General features: G+C 37.2%; 2 protein-coding genes across 4 annotated transcripts; both read right to left on the bottom strand.

Moving 5' to 3' along the window:
* Window positions 1-9,602: 9,602 nt before the first annotated feature.
* Window positions 9,603-14,935, bottom strand: LOC126695184 (putative pentatricopeptide repeat-containing protein At5g09950). The gene is made up of 2 exons (XM_050391847.1): window positions 10,269-14,935; window positions 9,603-10,149 (listed from the first exon to the last, which is right to left on the bottom strand). The coding sequence occupies exon 1, from the start codon at window positions 13,711-13,713 to the stop codon at window positions 10,450-10,452; it is 3,264 nt and encodes a 1,087-aa protein (XP_050247804.1). The 5' UTR covers window positions 13,714-14,935; the 3' UTR covers window positions 9,603-10,149; window positions 10,269-10,449.
* A 149-nt stretch (window positions 14,936-15,084) lies between these two features.
* On the bottom strand, window positions 15,085-23,624 carry LOC126695183 (phytochrome C). 3 transcript variants are annotated; one of them, XM_050391844.1, is made up of 5 exons: window positions 23,270-23,624; window positions 20,422-22,625; window positions 18,759-19,575; window positions 16,947-17,243; window positions 15,085-15,694 (listed from the first exon to the last, which is right to left on the bottom strand). In XM_050391844.1, the coding sequence occupies exons 2-5, from the start codon at window positions 22,466-22,468 to the stop codon at window positions 15,484-15,486; spliced, it is 3,372 nt and encodes a 1,123-aa protein (XP_050247801.1). In that variant the 5' UTR covers window positions 22,469-22,625; window positions 23,270-23,624; the 3' UTR covers window positions 15,085-15,483. The 3 variants fall into 3 exon arrangements, with proteins under 3 accessions (XP_050247801.1, XP_050247800.1, XP_050247802.1); XM_050391843.1 differs by having other exon boundaries at window positions 23,383-23,624; XM_050391845.1 differs by having other exon boundaries at window positions 20,422-22,615; window positions 23,383-23,624.
* Window positions 23,625-24,360: the final 736 nt, after the last annotated feature.

Raw genomic sequence — 24,360 nt, 5'->3', positions numbered from 1 at the left:
GAAGAACAAAGCACCGCTTAAAAAAGAAAAAAAGAAAAATGGTGAGAGAAAAAAGACGGACTGAGATCAAGTGTACTGTCGTAGATATTTTTTTTACATTTTTTACTCTTTTTTTTAAAACTTTTTAACTCTCCTTTAATATATTTTATTTAATGGTTAAGATTGAAAGTTGTTTTTTCAACTTCTAATCTCAGCCATTAATTATAATTGTATCAGAGTATTGCACCTGAATCTGAAAAAGATAAAGAGACCTACACATACACATACACATACAAATACACATACATATGCATATACACATACACATACACATACACATACATAAGCACACATACACATACACATACACATATATAAGCACGCATAAACACATACACATACACATACATAAGTACACATACACACACATACATAAACATAAACATACACATACACATACACACACATACATAAACACACACATACACATACACATACAAATACACATAAACATACATACACATACACATAAATATACATATACATAAATATAAACACACATACACATATACACGTATAAGCTCACATAAATGTAAACATACACACACAAACTTAAATATAAACGTAAACACACATAAATGCTCGATTTAGCACATCAAAGTAACTAACGAAACTTTTTGAGGATTGATATTAGTTTGCAATTTTTTCCGGTCTATATGAGGGTTTAATTTTTCTCAGTCTGTATGTGTGTTTATGTCTATGTATGTTTATATTTATGTGTGTGTGTGTTTATGTGTATATGTGTTTATGTTTGTATGTTTTTGTGTATGTTTGTTTGTGTTTGTGTTCATTTATGTTTATGTGTATGTGTGTTTATGTTTATAAATATAAACATACATAAATATAAACACATACATAAACATGCATAAACATAAACACAGATGCACATAAACATAAACATACACATACACATACACATACACATACACACTCATACACATACACATATATAAACATAAACATACATGCACATACACATAAACATAAACATACACATACACACACATAAACATAAACATACACATACACACACATAAACATACACATACACATATACATACACACTCATACACATACACATACACACACATAAACATACATTCACATACATTTTTAGTTCTTGCTTTAGGCCCCAAAATGTCTAAGGTCGCCCCTGGATGGGATTGTTCATGCACCACAATTTCACAGCAAACAAACGCAAGTCTAAGAAAAATGAGACAAACTCAGTTCAAAACAGATATTAAAACTTACGGCAGAAATCATAGAAACCCTAAATTTAGCATCAGACAGTGAAAACAAATAACTGACCAAAAACAAGGTAAATTATACATAAAATATGAAAATTGCACATACCCAATAAGAAAATTGTAAGGAACTCCCACAAATGATTCAAAATTATATTCTCTACCTTTGTCAATGTGGTGTTGCAGAGCATCTGCAAGTACTGATTGAGGAAAATTTTATAAATTAGGGAAATGAATTTGACGAAAAATACATAAATTTAAGTACAATAATACAAAAATTAACACTAAAAATAGATTTATTAGACATAAATTATGTACCAGGATGAAGATTGTTTTTTAGTAACAAAACAATAAAACCCTAATTAGAACCCATTTTCAGATACTTTTTTTTTTTTTTTTTTTGGGTTCCTCATGTTATCGTCCTCTGCACTATTCTTTTTCTAAATTAGTAGTTGTGGTATTGTTTGTAGTGTAGGTTGGTTGAGGCCCAAATTTGAAGAATGGGTCTAGTTGGGTAAAGGTCCAATAAGCTTTCCAAGTAAGTTGATGGACATGTCATTTGGTGGGCCTAGTGATGGGTCTTGGGCTTTTAGTTGTGAAAATTGCAGAGGTTGTTCGACTGACCCATTTGTATCATGGGTCTTTGTACCTTTTTTTTTTTTTTTTTTTTTCTTTTTTTTTTTTCACCAAGATGTATGGGTTGAACTACAAGGATCTTAGCTCGAGCCTTAACATTTACCATCATTATTTTTGTATCTAATCCCACACAAAAATATCAAATAGAAAACTACAAGAAAGAAATGGCATGAATTCAAGAAGATTAGTGATGGGTAATTAAATACCAAATATCGTCTATAGACGGTTGTTCAAGTCTGCTACGTCTAATATTCATCCAGAAAGGAAGGAAGAAAGAAGTAACACCATAAAGAAAAAGTGTTGTACATGACAAGAAGAAGGTCGTCTACAAATAAAGACCATGGACAACCAACACTTAGTAAAATCTGAAGTCTTCTGCAAATCGAGAACAGTTACACCACGATTCACTATTCCAAGTAATGGGGCAAGCTCCCTGAAATTCGCTCCACTCTCCTCACTAAGCCCACACATCTCCCACGATGTTAGTGACACCCAACAAGTAGACCCACATTCTCTAAAAAAAGGACTCAACCTTTTCAAACCAAGGTATGTTCTACTATTCATCCATTCACTATACTTAAGTCCTAGAGAGAAACTGACTTCACTGTTGGAGGGTCCTTGGCCAGTTCACCCCGGCCACCTTCAATAGTCTTTCTTTCTTATTCAAGTCGTCAATCCACCATTGAAGTTTGGAGCATACAGCCCACTGATTTCAAACATCATCAGTTGGTGCCATTTGTGGGAACAAGTGTTTGCCACTTTGCTCTCTAAGACAAAAGGATGTATAGTCTAGATTAGGTTAATGGCCTTAAGTCCAAAGCACCAAGAAAGTGGAGATGCCTCCAACCATCCAAACCACGTACCAAGCCATCCAAATCATGTACCATGGTGGCTATATTTGGGGAACTAACCTAGCAAAACCAAGACTTGACTAGAGAAGTCCACAAAAAGAAGCACCATCAACACCAACATGCAAAACAGGAGGAACTTGAGCAGAACCCAAAAGAAAGAAGGGCAAAGAGTGGCGTTGAAGGAGAAAATCAATCCAAAGGTACCATTACCCAGAGGGTACCACATTTGGAGAGAGAGGTAGATCAAATGAAGATAGAGATGAGAGAGATGAGAGACTATATGAGAAGAACAACACACATAGACGACCTCATCCACAGAACTTATTCTCCTTTCATCACATCAATCACAACTCATCCCCTACCCTCCAAGTTCAAAATTCCTACCTTAGATTCCTACGATGGAACGCGAGATCCTTGCAATCACATTGTTACGTTCAAGTCGACGATGCCCTTCCAAGGTGCAAAGCCTTTCCTATAACATTGAAGGGCCTAACTAGAGTATGGTTCGACAGTTGCCACCAAATACTATAACTTCATTCCAAGAGTTGAGCAAGTTATTTGTCAATTGCTTCGTCGGAGGCCAAAGACATAAGTGCTCTTTGTCCAACCTATTGAACATAGCAAGGAGAAAATGAGAGTTTACGGTCTTTCATTTGCCGTTTCAACAAGGAAGCCATGTTGGTACAAGAAATGGACAACAAAATTCTCCTAGTGGCTTTCTAAAATAGAGTCACTTCATACTTGTTCATTCACAATTTATATGACCGGGAGTCTCAAACGATGGTTGGGCTGATACACTCAACGCAAAGTTTCATGAATGCTGAAGATGCAATCATTGCAAAAAGGAATAAGAAAGACGAATGAGTTAAGGCTGGGTATATGCATCATCCAAAGCAAGGTCCTCGACCAAAGAAGGCCAAGACAAGAGAAAAGAAAGACTGAGATGGCAGGAAGGCAGGATCTTCCTTAGGACAATACTCATGCTACACACACTATTGAACACTTCGCTTGATCAAGTGCTGAGGCAAATTAAGGATGACCCATCCTTGAAGTGGCTAGAAAAGCTTAAAGGAGATCCTAGCAAATGGGTGAAGAGCAAGTATTGCCGATTTCACCAAGACCATGGACATGACACTGATGAGTGCTATAATTTGAAGTAGCAGATTGAAGTTCTCATCAAGAAAGGGAAGTTGAAAATTTTCGTTAGATGAGAGCACAAAGACGAGAGACGACCACCAGAAGGTAGAGTAGAGGAACCAGTTCGTCCATCCCTTGGAGAAATAAGGGTGATTGTGGGAGGAACGTCAACAGGAGGTTCGTCCAAATCAAAGAAGGCCTATATTCGAGCAATTCAAAATGCCTAGCTCACTGATTCCTACGCACAACAAATCACCAAGTAAACTTCCTCGTCGATGATTATTTGTCCTCGCACAATGCCATCATAGGACGACTAACTCTGAACAATTGAAGAGTTGTTGGGCGCAAGCGCTCGCGACATGGTGTCATCCTCACAATTGAGAAGTATGCCTTGACCTATGGTGGACTATGGTGTAGGGTGTAAATGGAGTCGCCACCTAGTTTAGGTCTAGGAACCAAAAATATAGCACCCTTCAAGGAAGGACTAATCTTTTACCAAAATACGTGTCCAGAGTTTAAGAATGGGGATGAGAAGATGTTAGGCACCCAACCCCACTTGACTTGTAGGTTAGCTTCCACTTATTGTGTTCCAAATATTAATCTCATTAAATGCAATTTTAATATGTTATTCTAACCTAAACACATACTAGATGCATCTAAGACACACAACATGGCATAATCATCCCCAAACCTAAAATATTACACGACAGAATCAAATAAGCATGTTATGACATCCAAACATCAAAGGCATAGCATTCAATCTAAGAATATTCATGTTATTTAATCAAGACAAACTTATATTCAAACCAATGCATGTTCATGTGAATGCATGACTCACCTCACTACATCACAGAACCTATACATCAATGCATATTCATTTTCATATGCATGTTCATGGTATTCAAACAAATTCAAACCCTAATAGACATAAAAGAGGTAAAACAAACAAAACAAAAAAGGCAGAGAAACAGAGACTCAAGGACAGATAAAATATGTTAAATAGAAGTTAGAACATATAAATAAGACAAGGGAAAAGCAAACAGGAATGAATTAAGATTTCTGGGCAAGAGTATACATGCGCGTACATAGAGTATGTGTGTGCATCCCAACTGTATGCATAAGCATACTTTGAGTATGCATACGCATGCAAGAAGCATGCACACTCAAAACCCTAACCCAAAAACTCAGAACAAGAAAACTAAGAAATTAGAAAATCTAACAACCTAACATGCTCAGAACATAAACACAAAGTAAACCTAAACTAAACAAACATATTATAGCAAATAATACACATTATAAACACAAAATTAAAAGAAAAGCAAAAGAAAGTGAAGTGCCAAAGTTAAAAACTTTACCTCAACACTAGAACTCTTTAGAACTTGATTTTGACCGTTCCCCTTAGTCATTCTAGTTACAACCAATTCAAAATAAGTTAGTAAACTTCATAACTCAAAGATCAAGACCAGAAAAGGTCCTACTCAAATAAAATTTGACTTGAGGATGTTTTAGGGTGACTCCTAAACAAAGTGGGATTCGTTCCAAACCTATTTTAAATGTAGAAAATCCTTCCTTTCATAGTTTCTAGAACCCTAGCATGCGTATGCATGCATGAAGCATGCATACGCAAATCTTGAGCATGTGTGCTCATACGCGTGTATGCGTACGCATGTCCTAGGGTTTTCTTGGCCTTTTTTTTTTTTTTTTTTTCAAAAAATAGTTTATTTGGTTCAAAAATAAGTTATATTTTCCATAAACACTTTCCTCAAATCAATTTTCGGGCCCTAAACCAACCTTGAGCTTTAGAATTCTTACATCATTGGGAAACGGGGGCCCAAGTCGTAAGGGGTACAAAATGCGATGTCTACAGATGCCCTTCTTTTGATTCATGAGCTTTACTAATAGAATCAAAAGAATAAGAGACAAAATATTTTGTTTCGATGTATGGCTTGAGCCCTATAGACACTACATTTTGTACCCCTTACGACTTAGGCCCTTGTTCCCCAATGATGCCCAAATTCCAAGGCTCAAGGTTGGTTTAGGGCCCAATCAAATGTTAAATTGACTTAAGAGGTGATAAAATGGTAAGTATAACTTTTAATGAGCAAAAATCTATTTTTGGAAAATAAAGGCCAAAGAAAACCCACGGTTTGCGTACATAGGCCACACGCTGCGTACGCAGGCACACGCTGCGTACGCAGGCACAAGTCTATTTATGCAACTAGGGTTTCAGAGACATAAAAAATGAAAGTTTTTTGCATTAAAGACCGAGATTTGGAATGAATCCTACATCATCTAGAAGCCATTCCAAACCCTTATTTTTCAACTATATAAAGCCTTACATTGTACTTTTTCAAGACACAGAAAATCCTAAGGGAAAACCTAAGATTCACTAGAAATAGTGAATCAAAAAGAGAGTTTTTCACAAAACATCCTCAAGTCAATTTTATTTGATGTCTAAATACATCTTCCATGCCCCTAACTCAACATCTAATATTTTTTCATCTAGAAAATCTTCTTTACCATTTTCCCCCTCTAAGGGATTCTCGGTACAAAAATCTGACATGACGCTTCCTATGATAGTTTTCCTAGCCACATACTTCAAATCGAATTCTGCCAGCAAAATCAACCATCTTAACAATCTTCCACTCAAAGAAAGCTTCTCAAAGAGGTACTTCAATGGGTCCATTCTTGCTACCACCCATATTTGGAAAGGTAAAACAAAATGTCTCAATTTATGTATGGCCCAGACAAGTACAAAGCATGACTTTTCTATGGGAGTGTACCTAGTCTCGTAATCATGGAAACTCTTGCTCAAGTAATATATAGCCCTCTCATTCTTGTCATCGTCTTCTTGTTCAAGCATACTTCCAAACGTATCCCCTATGATAGAGCAGTATAGGAGTAAGGGTTTTCCATGTTGTGGAGGCACTAGGATAGGTGGGTGGAGGAGATATTCCTTGATAAGTTCAAAGGTTTTTTGGCACTCATCATTCCATGTATGTGGTTCATTCTTCCTTAGGAGTTTGAAGACGGGCTCACAAGTAGAGGTAAGCTTAGCAATGAATTGACTAATGTATTGTAGTCAACCCAAGAAACTCCTTATTTCTTTCTCACTTTTGGGTGGCGGCAACTCCAATTTGGCTTTAATCTTGGATGGGTGGGTCAACTTCTATCCCTCTATCACTCATTAGGAAGCCTAGCAATTTTTCGGTGGTTACTCCAAAGGTGCACTTTTGTGGATTCAATCTCAATCTATATTCTTTAATCCTCTCGAAGAACTTCCTTAAGTTTGTGGTGTGGCTTCCTCTATCCTTGGACTTTACTATCATATCATCAACAGACACCTCTACCTCATTATGCATCATATCATGTAACAAGGCTGTAGCTATCCTTTGGTAGGTTGCCCCAGAATTCTTGAGGCCAAATGGCATTACCGTGTAACAATAGATTCCCCATTTGGTAGTGAAGGTGGTCTTGGTCATGTCCTTCGGAGCCATCTTGATTTGGTTGTACCCCGAAAAACCATCCATGAAGGACATCAATTCACTTCCTGTAGTGTTATCCACTAAGACATCAATGTGAGGGAGAGGAAAGTCATCCTTAGGGCATGCTTTGTTCAAGTCCCTAAAATCCACACACATTCTCACCTTCCCATCCTTCTTAGGTACGAGCACAACATTGGCTATCCATTTGGCTTGGTGTATGGGTTTGATGAACCCCACCTTTAATTACTTAGTGACTTCCTCTTTGATTTTTAAGAGCCATTTGGTCCTCATTCTTCTCAATTTTTGCTTAACAGGCACCATGTGGTCGTGAATATCAATGTGATGTTGAGCTATCTCGAGGTCAATTCCAGGTATATCTTCATAAGACCATGCAAACACCTCTTGAAATTCCATGAGAAGTTCTTGAAAATCTTTCTTTTCTTTTTCATTTAGAGTTGAACTAATTTTAATTAAGCATGAATTCTCATCATTTCCCAAATTAATAGTTTCAAGAGTTGGATCCATAGGTTCAATTTTCTTTCCCAATTGTTTATTAATTTCATTTTCAAACTCATTTGAATAATTTAAGTGCATAATTTCAATGTTATGGGACACATCCAAAGTAAGCCAAATCAGAATTCATCTTATTGAAAATATTGAAAAGTACATTGGAACTTGCATTACAAAACTGTTTCCCTATGTTTTCAGAAATCCCAACCCAAGTCCAATTATTAATGGGCCCTATAGTAGGCATGATGAATTTGGAAGGATTACTTGGCTCTTCATTGGTGATGGCAAACACGTCCCCACTCATCTTCATCGTGGTCTTCACTACTTCAGCATCCATGTAGTTCACCTCATCAACCTCTTCTTGCATTTCTTTGATCACTATGGTAGGCTTCTCCTTGAAAGTGAGTTTTTCATTAAAGAACATTTCCCAACTTGGATACATCCTTCCATCTTTACCTACCCAAGGTTCGGGGAAGCCACATTAAGGGAAGTCTCCTCCTTTTACGAAGTTCCATTAAGAGTGCCATGGTTTTTCTTGATTCCTTCGCAGCCTTCAAGGAATCCTAGACCCGTCTTGGTCATTTAAGTCTTAATATTGGGGAACTCAACTACCCATTTTCCTTCCTTTCCAAGGCCAATACCAGGCATGTATCCCATGTTCTTCATCATTGCAATCACCTCATGGCTACAATATGGGAACAAATCGGTAGCATACTTTTCATCCTTCAACCCATAGTTAGCCATATTTATGAACTCAAAGCCACTCATTTGAAGCTCACTCCCTCCTTCCTCAAGTCCACAAATTGGTGCTAGGATCTCACCATCTCCAAGCACTATGGCAATCCCTCCTTTCCATGGGATCTTCATCTTTTGGTGTAGTGAGAAGGGGATTGCCCCATTAGGGTGAAGCCAAGCCCTTTCCAAGAGAAGGTTGTAATTTGGGGTGATATTCATGACATGAAACTCCACAATGGTTTCCATTGGCCCAATCTTACAAGGAGCCTTGAAAGTACCCATGACCTTTCTTGAAGTGTTGTCGTATGCCCTTACAATTAAGGTAGAAGGAATGATGGTCTCCATGTTCATCAGTCATAAAAATTGGAGGAATATATGCAGAAGGGCTCCAAATGATTCCAACATAATCAACTTGGATACGTGTATATTTATCCCAAATTACCTTTTTTCCTGTATATTTGTTCTAAGTTTGATTTCAATATTTTGCTCTTCTATAACCGCCATTACAATATCAGATTAGATGCTTTAGCAAAAAATCATGAAAAGAATAATACAAGGAACATGAAGCAGAAAATAACAGTTTAGCTGGAACTCAAGAAGCAAATGAAGTTGTACGAGATAATCAGTCTCCATTTGGTAAACCTGGTACATAATGCTTATATATATATATATATATATATATATATATATATATTACAAGTCACAACAGAGTTGACCCCAAAATTTTGGGACTAAGGCTTGGTTGCAGAAGTAGTTGTCAACAGGATTGAATGTATAACTGTAATTTTCCATTTAAACCGCATGCTTTACAGAAAGTGTGGTTAATGTACAATATCCTTTTATTTTCAATATTCACTACATTTTCAACAATTCGTTGAATGGGACATGACATAATTAATCTTATGCTGTTAAAGGAGTGGGTTAGGAAGTAGCATTTAAATTAAACATGGCAAAAGCATGAATAATTCGTCTGTTCAGAGCTTTTTGAAGTTCATAAACTCAGAAGCGATAAAAATAAATAAAATAAAAGACCCAAGTAAAAGTCTAAAACAGAAGCTCCTAATTATTGGGAAACTAAATGTTAATTTATGTACGTGTTTACTTTCATTTTTTGAGTCCATCTGATAAAATGCATCTTGATCTTCAGGCATGAATGCATAGGTAAACAACCAACACACGGATTCTGACCATACCCAAGTCAAATACTTCGATCTAAATAACATGCACATAGAGGTACATATGTACAAATCTGTGTCTCCAATGGAACATTCACAATCATCTTGGACTCATCCACAATATCATCTTGCAAAGATACTCTCAATATCAGCTGCAAGGAAAGGATGGCATCCATTTCCACATCTTCCCAAGGCCGGCTACACCGCTTGACTATCTCCAGAAAAGCCTTGAATGACGACCTGGGGTGCATCTTTCTTCCATCGTCCTGGTCACCAGGGTCAGGTTTTGCACCACCCCACTTGATTTCTTTTGCAGTGTGGGACCAGTGGCAGCATGCTTGACCAGAAAAAATAGCAACATTTATACTCCCTTATCAAAAATTGGTCTCTGAATTCTGGTATAAAGAAAATGTGAATAGACTTTCAGGTGAGCATAACATAATAAAGGTTGAAAACCTGATAACTCAAGGAAGTTTCTCCATAATGTTCTGCTAGCTGACCATTGGTACTCCCTCTACGGTCAATGCTGCTTCAGTGAATGTTGAAAAAACAAAAAATATTGAGGATGTTTACAGTCTCCTAAATGATGGATTCTACATCATATAACCTCCATGGATTTAAAGTTTCCAGTAGTCAACTACCAGTAATCCCCACATGAACACTTACCATCTTCAAAATGATGAAATCTATTTGAATCCCGTAACACTATTAGCCGCCCAACAATGCTTGATATATATTTAAAGGCAGTGTGGCAGTCACCACAAATCCGGAGATTTTTCATTATCCTTATTGGCAATCCTGATTGACGAGTAAGAGCAAAAGCAACAGCAAGTTTCTCACTGTGATAGCTTAGGAGTTCTTCCTTGTTCTCCAGTTCAAGATCATATAGTGCAAATTTTGTCTCAGGCACATATCCGGCATCTCTCATTTTCCTGTTAAGCTCCTTCAGTTTTTCATATATCAAATCATTCTCTGGGTGTGAATTGTCTCCAGCCACAAAAACATGAACTTCATCCTTCATGGTTACCCAACTACACCCAGCTTCCTTCTTTACCGCTGCATTCCTCATTGCCTTTCTAGCCTTTGCCACATCTTCCCACTTCCCTCCAGAAGCATACATGTTGGAAAGAAGCACATAGTTAACAGCATTTTGAGGTTCCAATTCCAAAAGCATTTTAGCAGCCATCTGACCTAGCTCTGTGTTGCGACCATTAGCTCGGCAGCAGGCCCCTAACACTGTCCTCCAAATAAGAACATTAGGTTCCATTGGCATCTTATTGATGAAGTCTTCTATCTTATTAAGTTCACCTGCCCTGCCAAGGAGATCCACCATACATGAGAAGTGCTCAACCTGAGGAGCCAAACCATATTCTTTACTCATGGATCTAAAATTCTTGAAACCTTCATCCATCAAACCCACATGGCTACAAGCTGATAAGACCCCAACAAAGGTGACATGATCTGGTGGCTGACCATGTAACTTCATTTGTGAAAAAAGCTCCAAAGCTTTGTGTCCATGTCCATGGCGTGCATAGCCTGATATCATTGAATTCCAAGAATAGACATTTCTCACAGGCATCAAATGAAAAAATCTTGAAGCATAATCTATTCTTCCACATTTGGTATACATGTCCACAAGTGCACTGCCAACTACAACATCATATTCCAAACAAGCCCTTATTGTGCAAGCATGGACTTCCATGCCACGCTCTAGTGTCGCAACTGAGGCACAAGCACTGAGAACAGTAGCAAAGGTGAAACAGTCCAATCTCTGACCCCTCTGCATCATAAACCAGACCAAATCCATGGCCTTGGCCAAGAGTTGATTGTGTATGTACCCAGAAATCATAGAATTCCAACTTACTTCATCCCTCCTGTCAGTCATCCTAGAAAAGATCTTCTCACATTCATCTATCTCTCCACATTTACCATAGCAAGCCAAAAGTGCATTCTCAATAGCAGTGTCATTTGCAACACTATATTTTAGCACTAGACCATGAATCTGATGGCCCAGTTGGTGAAGTGAAAGGGATGACACTGCTGCAAGAATATTTATAAAGCTTATTCTGTTAAGACTCCATCCAGCTCGCATCATGTTTAAGAAGTATTTTACAGCTTCTACAACTGATGCCTCTGAATCAGCAAAAGCCCTAATTACTGAATTCCATGAAACTTGATCATAGTCTGGCATCAAGGAGAAAACCTTTTCAGATTCAGTAAGACATCCAGTTTCAGCATACAGTGCAAGAAGAGCATTAGAAACTGAAACATCCAAATCAAGTCCCAATTTAAGTCCTTCGCAATGTAGTTGTTGTCCCAGCAGCTTCCACCCCAAGCTTGCACAAGAACTCAAAGTACTAATCAATGTGAAATTTGAGGGCATTAATCTAGTTCTCCTCATCACACTGAAGTTAATGACTGCATCTTCGAAACACTCATTCTGGTCAAGACCAGCAATCATGGTGTTCCATGAGACTGAATCTTTATGAACCATGAGTCTGAAAACAGAGCAAGCATCAGCAATAGAACCACATTTAGCATACATATTAACAAGCCCATTCCCAATTTCATGCTTTATGTCAATTAAGCCTGTTCGGATTACGTACGCATGGACCTCTGTACCCTTTCTTTTGCCATCCTCCAACACAGCAAATTCGGGAAGAGCACTTAGTAGAATCACATACGAATCAAGATTGCAATCAACCAAGTCTCTCATCTCCATGAAAATCTGAGCTGCTTCTTCTCCTCGTTTTTGCCTCACCAATCCAACCATCAAACCATTCATGGAAACTGCATTCCTCTTGCTCATCTGCTCAAACATCTGCTTAGCATAATCAATCAGTCCAAACCTGGCAAACCCACTTACCAAGGCACTACCAACATACAGGTCCACAAGATATCCCGACTTCTTAACCCTGGCAAGCATCTGCTTAAGCAAACTCAAACCAGTATCAAATGATGAACAAGCAACGGATATTAAGCTTCCAAAAGTATATTCATTAGGTTTCAAACTGAATCCGGAACCCTGCCATTCCATTCTTGAAAAGAGTTGAAAAGCAGAAACTGCATCTCCTCTTTGAGAACAAACTGAAATAATTGAATTCCAAGATATTGAATTTCTGATCTCAATCTGATCAAAAACACGGCGAGCATCATCAGCAGAACCAAGAGAATTACCATACATCGATATCAGCACATTACATACCACCACATCAAATGCAAACTGAGTTTTTGAAACTAATCCATGAATCTGCATTCCAAAAGTAACACCCCATGGCCCACATTCCTGGCAAGCTCGAAGAGCACTACCAAAAGCATAGTGATTAGGTGAAAAACCAGAACCAACCATCCCTTTAAACAACAGACATGCCTCTTCAGGCACACCATTCTGGGTATACCCCGAAATCAAACAAGCCCATGTAACAGAATTTCTTAGAGGCATTTCATCAAATAGCTTACGTGCAGAAAGCAAATCAGCAATTCTAGAGTAGATATTAATAAGGGTATTGCATAAAAAAATATCATTGGCAAAGCCATATTTGAAAATCTGCAAATGAAGGTGTCTAGGAGAAGAAGAATGTCGGTATGGAGCAACAAGAAATTCAAATGATTGGGAATCTGAATATGATGAAAGTTGTTGGGGCTTATTAGATGATTTGTAGTGATGAAGTAAGTTTTGTAATGGGATTAAAGGAGGGGATGAAGAGGATGGTGTAATGTGATTTGGAGGTTTGAGGGAAAGAGTGATGTGTGGTGGTGGTGGTGGTGGTGGTACTGCTACTGCTACTGGTATGGGTGAGACAGTGAATGTAGTTGTAGTTGTATAAAAACCAGAGTTTGAAATTCGCCTAGTATTACTATTACTATGACTATAAAACCAGCGAAATGAAAACAACACCATTTTCAGGTTTTGCCATCAAACTTCCCAATTATCAAAGAAAAGAAAACAAATACTACTGCTACTACTACTAGATTGATTTTATTTTTAAACGAGGATAACCTTTTTTTTTCTATAGCTCTGTCTTTTCGGTAATTCTATTGAAAAATCACACTTTTTACAAATTTTGCCTAAAACTTTCAATTGTGATTTTAAATTTGCTTTCTCAAATCAGCTGGTGCTCTAGTTCAAAGGGCTAAGACATGGTCCATAAGTAGTCATCAAAATATATTGTGATGACGCATTTGGCCAAGACAAATCATATGTTGCTATAGTAGTTAGAGGAACATTGATTTTTTTACTCATTCCAAGAGAGTAGAAACCACTACCTTATCCAAGCTAAATTGAAGCAATTAATTGATTCACTCATCAGATACCGAATCACAATATTTCCCAAGCCATAGTTGCTTGAAAGTGATGTCAAAATATTTGAATAGATAATATAGTTTTTTTTTTTTTTTAAAGATAAGTAGATGGTGAAAAGAATGTTTAAATTCTAAACATCTCTATTAGATACATCAAGAAATTCCAATTGAGTTACAACATTTTGGCTATAGTTGATCCATCCAAATTTGCATCATGGAGAATATCGGTGTTATGCTCTGGCAACACCTGACTCTGAGACCGGCCTCTTAAGTTCTGGATCTTCACTTCAGAATTCAGATGGGCTCCAAGGAGAGGCCGTTCATGTTTTAGCATCCTGGACTGGTATCTCAACAAAAGGTTGGAAGGTAGTTTTGTTTTAGGCACTGCCCTTCTGATTTTTTCTGATGTAATTTGTTGGAGAAGGCCCAGCTTTTGGGATCTTAACTCTACTTCTCGCTGTTTTCAATAAAATTTTTGTTGATTTAAATCACTATGGAGATGCAGAGATTAGCTGATCTTATAACTGTCTTTTGCACAAGTGTTCCCATTCCCATGCCAGTTAAAAGATTAATTGACATTACTTGCCCAGAGGAAAAGAAAAAAAAAGACTAAACTAGTCCTAAAAGCCGAAAAGGTCAACTTTCAATCATAGTCGGAACAAGATTTACAAATAACTTTAAACTTTTAGACCACACATGCGCAGCGAACACCAATATATATATATATATATATCAGGTGCTTCAAAATGATATTTTTCCATATAGAATGGGCTAGCATTACTATGCCCAAGGACCTTTAGTAGCTTTCAAAGTTCAGTTGGAAGATATATAATTTCACAACGTTAGTGTGTAAGTTTGGATTGATGCAGTACCAAACATGCTATCACCCTTGCTTGGCTTATTGAACAACCCAAACTGCACGCACCACTGCTAGAGTAAAATGTGTGTGAGAGAGAGAGAGAGAGAGATCTTAATTTACAAGGCTTTAGCCATTGAGCTTTTCCATTAAACTAAGAGAACCTGATTGAGGAATGATGTTACAAAAAAGATATTAAAGAACGTCAGAAAGAGTATGTCTGGCTTGAGGTTGTGAGAAGGGTTCCACTGAACTTTATAATTAATTATTCAGTCTCAGAAACATCAAAATGGACCCGGCTATTCAACTTTCACCTGTTTTGCATTCTCTGAACAACAATCATCCAGTTTCCCAAGTTGAGCAGGCAGCACTAATTCAAGCATCATCCAACCTATGAACAATCCCTGGGTCAACTATAAGCTATTTAGACACTTCTTTTGTGCGTACACCAATAACTGGATTAGTTGGCCAGCAGATGTTGGTTGTGTTAGAAACCTCAATAGACCATCGGATTCATTGGTCAATGGGACAAACCAATGGGAATTCTATAAGAATTATAAAGGATGATCTCTCTGCCTCTCTTAGATATTGTACAGTGCCATTCATGATCTTCACAAGCTTCTGGCAAATGTATAGGCCAAGCCCTTCCCTTGAGACACCATGGTTGTGGTGAAACATCTCCTGAATTAGATCTTCTGGAATCCCAGGTGCCGGATGGGTGATCCTGCCATGTTAAGCACAAATAAATTCATCGACTTCGGCAAAGAATATTAAATACAATGGGGAATTTTATGTATAATGATTTGTTCTATTTTGTTTCAGCCACATGTACTTTATTTTAATAATAAGGGGTAACTAAACAAATCTAAAGAAAGAATGGCAACATTCGCATATCACTTTATATCCTAGAAATCGTCTAATCTGTTCTCCAAACATTTAACCCAATATGCTGTTCCAAGTTTCTCGTTTGATGCCATACATCAAATAGACCAACTAGCATACAGTAGATCTATACATCATAGTCTTTGTCCTGGATCTTTTATTCTCTCATGCATTCAACCTTGTGATGCAACATATGGAAAGGATGGGAAATACAACATAAAGGCATGAGGATATGAAAGGGACACTTAGCAAGGAAGAAACTAGGGTTTGGAAAGGGCTACATGTGGCAAAGCAAGGGTAAAAATAACCGGTGTACTTGGAATACCATCACAAGCAATGTTTACCCTGCATTTTTTTGAAGCGACTCTAAGTTGGTATCTATTCATTCTAAAATCTATCTTCCTGCATTTTAGGGCATTTCCAGGTCTGGTTCTGAATGTGCTTTCCCATTTTTGAAAACATAAATAAGTTTCTCGTTCATCCTTATTAAAATGGACAACTATGGTTCAACCTATGTAATAAAGGCACTACCATTTCAGCCTTTCTTCCACATCATGTATTGAGAAGCAACAAGCATACTCTTATACATGCATCAGAATCCATAATTAAAAAAAGAAGTGGCCTTTGCCTATTAATCAATTATCCACCTTCATGTCCTTGTCACACAGTATCTAAGTCATAGGGCTTTAAAATCCTATATTGGATAAAGACCCTTATGGCATTCAGTATAAACAAAATATTGGCACATTCTTTGATTTCTTTTTACTATATTTATTTTATATTTTCAGTGAAGAAATCATCTTTGAATGGGTGATATTCTGATTACTCAAAACTGATGATGATACTCTATAGGTAATTTAGATATTGCTATTAGTTATATTTAACTAGTAGCTGTCATTGAACTTAGACAGCAACACATATCTAAGCAATATAAACCCCAACACTCAAGCAAAGGAGCTTTAACTCAAATGACACTTCCTCCATAATAACGGGTTGGAAGGTGAGGTTGTGGGTTCAAGACCCATTGAGTGCATGTGTAGCTTACCAATTAAGAAAACCATAACACTTATTTATAAATATGTAAAACAAATTACCTAAATTCAAGATGGACAATGTGCATTTTCATCCCTATACGCTCCTTCCTTGGAATCACTCTGAATGCAACAGATGATCCTTCGAATGCAGGGGTGAAGTGGAGTGCATTAGTCAAAAAATCTGAAAGAACTTGCTGAAGCCTCAAGTTGTCTCCATATAAGTTCATTGATGAAACTTCAGCAGGTGAATCACGGATGACCTGCACCTGGCACTCCTGGCTCAAAATCATAACTTGATTTATGACAACTTCAAGAACTTCCCCAAGGTTGAATTCACCAGAGCTCATTTCCATGTAGCTGCAAACAGGTATACCAAAGATCAAAGGTGTTTCAAAAGGCATAACAATCTATAAAATCAATGAAAGAAAAGCAAACTAGTCCAATATACACCAAATATCAAAAAACATAGAATCAAGAAGAATAGAAAGAGTGATTCACAATGCAATTTGAAAACTCAAAATGCACATATATGATATATATGGTAAAATAATGAGTAAACATGCAACTAGTCATAATTTGTTTTTTGATAAATTCAATATGTACAACAATAGGGGTGGGAGGATTTGAACCATGGACATCTCTGTTGGAAACACCAGAGGTGCCAGTTGAGCTTCAAGTTCTTGGTTGTAACTACCCATAATTGATTGACAAGGAAAGTAGAAACATGTGGAGACAAGAACCAATAAATATTGATCCTAGAAAATTGTAGCATACAAACAGCAATTGGATCTGCAGCCCGTAATGAATCAGAAGCTACAATCCTTTAACCAAATCATATGAAAATAACAAATGGCTCTACGGAGAGGTCATAACGTAAATTGACAATAATTGAATCTTGTGGAAAACAATGACTTTAGATTTTCCATTCTTTTCTCATTGTCCTCTGTATTTCTTTCTTTTCCATATCCAATATCATTTGTATTCTAATTGCGACTTATCAATTTAAATCATCATTTTGCTCCTCAATTACTCCTGCTTGACAAATTAGAAAGACAAGGTAATTGCAACTCATACCCAGTACACAAAGATCCCACTTTTTCATGTCTGGAAGAGGCAATTGGTAACTTAAAACTACAAATTTTGCAATTAACATTCTACTTTGAGATTAATTTACAATGTCCATACTGCTGTTCAAATTAGTGGATATATTAATCTCAAATTAGGGTATTAATTGTAGTATTTTTTTAGTTTAGGGTGCATGTTGGGAATGGGCTCCATAATTTAAGGGGTATAGTTACCCACTAGTTAGACAATGATTGTATAGTGAGGTGGAAAGTGCAAATTAATCTTGAATAAGGATATTGATTGCAACATTTTGTAGTTTAAGATGCATATTGCAACCATAATTTAGGGTGGATAGGCATTTAGCCGTTCCATGCTGCAAAAAGAACACAAGTATCCAACATAAAGTTTCAATCAATGAATTTGAGTGGAACTTCTATAAAATCTGTATGATATATTTGTAATCTTATTATTTTTATGAGACAATACTATATTTTTTAACTTTTTTTTGGGGGGGGGTGGGGGGCCAAGGGGAGACCATGGCCCCTTTTAGTCTTTTTCTTGATAGGTTTAACTCATTCATATATCTTTAGTCTTACTGTAGTCTTACGTATGCAAGCATTGACACAGCTAGATTTAGAGAGTCTATTGACTGTTAACAACCGTTAAGAATATTAATCAGAACTTAAATCATTTCTAAATGTTCAGGAAAATATAACAATATATTGGACCATCTAATTCAATATGGAAACAAATAAACTGATTAAGCGCACAAGCATTCGAAGAAGTAATTAAGCTAAAAGACCATACCATTCCTCAATTCTTTCAATATCAGTATCATCAACAACCTTGGCTAATTGTTCCTGACACAATGAGCTTATCTTTATTAGTTCCTTCTGCTCTTTACTTAAATTAGAGGATCCCATTAGATTCTGCATAAACATAATCCCATTCAAAGGCTTGCTGATTTCCTGACGAAAATATGACAATTTCTTGATACTATCAGCTTCAGCCTTTTCTGATATTCTCTGCACCTGCATAGCATACTGAAGTTCTGGACTAGCCACATGCAAAAAGAACAAAGCCCCAGTAATCCTTCCCTCTGCATCAGTCCTTTTGTTTGCAGAAAGTAATGCTTCAACATAATTACCCAATCGATCATAGAATCCAAATAACAACTTATCAGCATCATGGCCAGCAATTACCCCATTAAGTAGTATCCTAAGCTTGGTCAATGTGTCATGATCTTTAACCCGACAACCAAAATTTTTTACTGTGAAAACTTCCCCAAGAAGCATCCGCTCAGTTGCCTCTTCCCTCCTCAAACCAGACAATTTCTGCATTGCATCATTCCATTCCAAGCATCGGCCATGCTCATCAGTCATGAAAATTGGAGGAATAAGTGCAGAAGGGCTCCGCATGATTCCAACATAATCACCTTGGATACGAGTATATTTGTCCCAAATCACCTTTTGTCCTGTGACATCTTGGCCGATAAAGCAAACCCCTACAACATTTTCTTTTGTGTCCCGGCTGCAACATGCATTAACTACCAATATTACAGGACCGTTGTTTTCTTGAGGACCGAATGTTTTAAGTTTGATTTCAATATTTTGCTCTTCTATTCCTGCCATTACAATATCAGATTAGATGCTCTAGCAAAAAATCATGAAATAAATATTGCAAGGGACATGAAGCAGAAAATAATAGTTTATCTGGATCTCAAGATGCAAATCTAGTACAACATATAAGTAATCAGGTAATAAAACAAGTAATTGACTGAATAAAATATATCAGTCTCCATTTGGTAAATCTTCATATTACAAGTCACAACAGAGCTGACCCTAAAATTTTGGGTCTAAGGCTTGTTTGTAGTAGTAGTTGTTGTACTTGTCACAACAGGATTGGATGAATAGCTATAATTTTCCGTTTTAAACAACATGCCTTATGGAAAGGGTGACGTTAATGTCCAATATCCTTTTATTTTCAACATTCACTATATTTTTAACAATTCGTTGAATGGGACATGTCATAATTAATATTATGCAGTTAAAGGAGTAGGTTAGGACATAGCATCCAAATTAAACACGGCAAAAGCATGAATAATTTATCTGTTCAGACCTTTTTGAAGTACATAACTCAGAAGTGATAAAAACTACAAAAATTAAAAACCCAAGTAAAAACCATAACATAAGCTCCTAATTATTGGGAAAATTCTAAATTTATGTACATATTTACTTTCATTTATTGAGTCCATCTGACAAAATGCATCTTGATCTTCAGGCATGAGTGCATAGGTAAACAACCATCCAATACACTGATTCAGACTATACCCAAATCAAATACTTCAATCTAAGGAACATGCACATAGAGGTATATAGTGCGATTTCTGTCTCTCTTGATAAGTACAAATCTAAAACCACACAACACCATGAATAGAAAGCTAGATCTCAAAGGTAAATAGAAGGATCACCTTGTGAAGCTGAGTTGAGCAGATTCTTCAGCACTTCAACCGAATCATCGGAGACAAGATCAATTAAGGACATACCAATGGCTTGCTCGACAGACAGTCCTGTTAGTTCAGCTGATTTGGTATTCCACCCATTTACACTACCAGAGCCATCAACAGCCAATATGGGGACTGCAGCTGTTTCAATAAGGCGAACCATTTCACTTGTGACCACTCGCAATTCATCCACTCTCTGAATCCTGTCATCAACCGATGGAACATTCACAATCATCTTGGACTCATCCATAATCTCATCTTGCAAAGATCCTCTCAATATCAGCTGCAATGAATGGATGGCATCCATTTCCACATCTTCCCAAGGCCGACTATGCCGCTTAACTACCTCCAGAAAAGCCTTGAATGACGACCTGGGGTGCATCTTTCTTCCATCATCCTTGTCACCAGGGTCATGTTTTGCACCACCCCACTTGATTTCCTTTGCAGTGTGGGACCGGAACCAGAACAGGAAATCCTTTGAAGTAATCCTAACAGCCGCCATCCCACAAACTTCATCTCCAAGAACTGAAGCAGCTGGGTAGCCAGCTTCCATAAGGCTATCAGTACTTAAACCTGTGCTCCCATTATGGTACTCAAGAAGCCATTCAGCTATATCTCTAATTTGTGCCTCTGTTGGGGTGACCCCAAGCAACCAAATTTTTTTCCTGTAGTATAGTGCAGCTCCATCACACTTAACAAGATCCATTACATTAGGTGATTGAGTGACAATACCTACAGGAGCATCTCTAAGGAGCATGTCACAAAGCACAGTTTGAGTTCGCAAAATATGCTTCTCCCTCAGTTGAGCAGCCAACTCCACTTCTTTGTTGATCTGTACACCAAAAACTTGAATCAAGAACTCACAGGCATACCTCAAAGGAAATGGAATAAACCTAGGACTTGTGTGATGACAAACAACCAAGCCCCACAATTTTCTTCCCTTCTGCTGATCACTCTCCACCTCATTGTCATCTTCATTGATAGTCACAGACATCACAAAAGATGCAATGGAACCCATATTTGCCATATACTGTGCATGACAACCATGAGGAGATCTCAACGTAGATCCACAAAGGCTCAATGGCTGAGACAATCTCTTGTCTTGAATTACCTTCACTGGAGGTGCCAAACAATCACATATCATCCTAACTTTGTTTCTCATGAATAGAAATCTTGAAGCTTGTGGTATGTCAGTAGCCGGGTAATGCAAACCAAGATAAGGTTCCAAGTCAGGTCTACGGCTCTCAGCTACAACTTCCCCATGCTCATCTTCATGAAATTTATACACCATTACACGATCATAACCTGTCAAATCACTAACTTCCTTAACTAAAACATCGCATAACAATGATATATTCCCACTTGGCAAGGACTGCAATTTTGAGATGGCTTTGGCTGCTAGCTTATAAGATTTCAATGCCCCAGCAGCAGTCACAGGCACATCAGCTGGATTCACTGGTTCCAAATCTATAACTAACCCAACATCAATTCGGTGCAGAATTGCATAAAACGGCTTACCTGAGGTTTTACAATGAACCAATATGGGATTAAGAAGATTTACTTCACCAAAATTGGCTGCTTTCTGCAAAGCAGTGGCACCTGAGGAGCGAAAGAGTGTTCGAACATCTGTTCCAAAAGTGAGAGCTTCTTGCTGCTCAATGCTTGGAACAGCATGTGGAGCTAAGTCCAACATTTCGGGGGCATTTTCACTATAGGCAAGAACAGATAAATTTTCATCATCCACAGCAATGATGCAACCAAACGGTTGAATGAGGCTTCCTCTTTGCATCTTTTGGAGATAAGCTGACACAGAGGAGGAGGGGACATTACTAGTGGAAGATGAGAGGTTGAAGTCAATTGAAGTGGAGTAATCAAAAAACCGTTTGGTCTCTTCAAAGTCCACATGAAGCTTTGCATCGATGGGCGTCTGTGCAACTACACGAGCCCCATGCTTTGATAGAGCAGAACTGCTCCTAGAGCAATTCGTCTTGTTCGAAACCGATTTTGATGACATCCCTTAATCCTCAACCCTCAACCCTCTCCAATTCCTCTCTTTTCCTCCCTCCACTACCAATTTCAATCTCAATCAACCCAATCGGTGTACATGAAATCATGGAAACCACTGAACATATGTTTAAATCCCCAAACATTAAACTCCCAACTATGTGCTCCTAACAAAGAAAACAAAGAAATTATCAGCATAAGCCAAAATCAAATTCACAAACCCATATTAAATTACCTACTCTTTTTATCACTTGGAATCTACCGGACCCAGGAATCATCATCATCATGAAAAGTTGAAAAGAGTGAAACCCACCACCGGTTAAATCAATACCAAAAAAGCAGTCCCCTTTTTCATTTAAAAATAAAATCCCATGATGCAGTGTGAATAGGTTAAACTGAAAAGAAGGTACTTCAACTCACATAGTCCTCATGATTTTATTCTCAACAAAAAGAAAAGTCTATCAATAAATTTTTTTTTTTTTAAGAAAAAAAAAAGTATCATCTATAAAGGATTCTGCTGGATAGAACATCTCCAAAGTGGGGGTGTCCCTAACTGAAGCCTTCACAAGACCTCTCTTTTTTCTTACACATCCCACATAAGATAGCTACAAAATCTGACAACCCATTATACAAAACAAAACCACTTGCACAGCCTAATTTTCAACTTCTTCACAAATCACAACATTTAATAAGTAATTCAAACTGGGTTTTGACATTCACATCTATACTATACAAACAGAATTCAAATCCCAAGACCCAAACTTCACAAAGTTCCAGAAATATAAAAATATTAGCAAACCGAACTACTTACGATTACAGAGGAGATAACCAGCAGAGAGTAGAGAGCTAGGTAAAGACTACATAGTACATAATAATAATAATAATAATAAGACGGTGGGAGTGAGAGATATGGGCGTTACTGACCATCAAATTTGCAGTTGCAGGGCATGGATCAGTCAGCAACACGTGAAACCGACCTGATTTCTTTGCCTTACCCTTTGAATCAGCAAGCTTTACCAAAAAAAAAAAAAACCAATAACAAAAACAATAACAGAAACAAAAACAAAAAGAAAAACAAAATATTATAATATACAAAAAGTTTTCCCCTTTTAATTCTTTTTCTTTTCCTTGCTTAGAACTCAGAACTCTCTATATGACTTATCACTGCTTTTGTTAAGTGGAGTTTGGTATAATTTATTTTCCTTTAACATGACGAAATAAGCTGAGCTGAGTAAAAAAGTACAATATAAAAAATGGGAGAATTTTTTTACATTAAAACACAAACAATTTAGCACCTGATTGGTAGGGTAGATTGAGTAATGTCAGTAGTATTTTTTTAAAATACATGTAATTGAAAAGATATGTAAAAATACTTATAATGTTGTTTAAAAACTAAAAATATATTGTTAAAATGTTCTATCAAACGGGGTTTTAGTTAATTAGCACGTATTCAAAACTATTAACCAAACTCACATGACACCACGTGAGCTGGAGAGGGCATTGCTTGTTTGTACTTGTACTTTGTTAGTATGGATGTGTTCCAATGTTGGATTGGAATGGGAAACTGAACAAGCACATAGTGTGGGTTTGGATATACGTAAGACGTTTGGCGTTTTGAGCCTTGCATTTTCTCTTTTATTTTTTTGGCACGCGTTTCAGAAGACAAACGGCTACTGTACATGTATTGTTCATAAATAGTAGCCGCATTATTTGACTTTTTAACTCCTTTTCAGTACATCAGTGGGTCTTGTATACTGTTCACAAAATCCATAAATCTCACTTTTTAGCAACTTTTTTATTAAAAATGGGTCCCACGATACTATTCACACATTTAAAAATTATTTTACTATAGTGTTTTTAGTTTTCAGTTTTCAGTTTAAGCAAAATAAGTTCTATCCAAAC

This window comes from Quercus robur, chromosome 8 (genome assembly GCF_932294415.1).
Source record: "Quercus robur chromosome 8, dhQueRobu3.1, whole genome shotgun sequence".
NCBI classification, from domain to species: Eukaryota; Viridiplantae; Streptophyta; class Magnoliopsida; order Fagales; family Fagaceae; genus Quercus; species Quercus robur.
The sequence above is the reverse complement of the archived record's forward strand: the minus strand, read 5'-3'. Positions and strand labels throughout refer to the sequence as shown.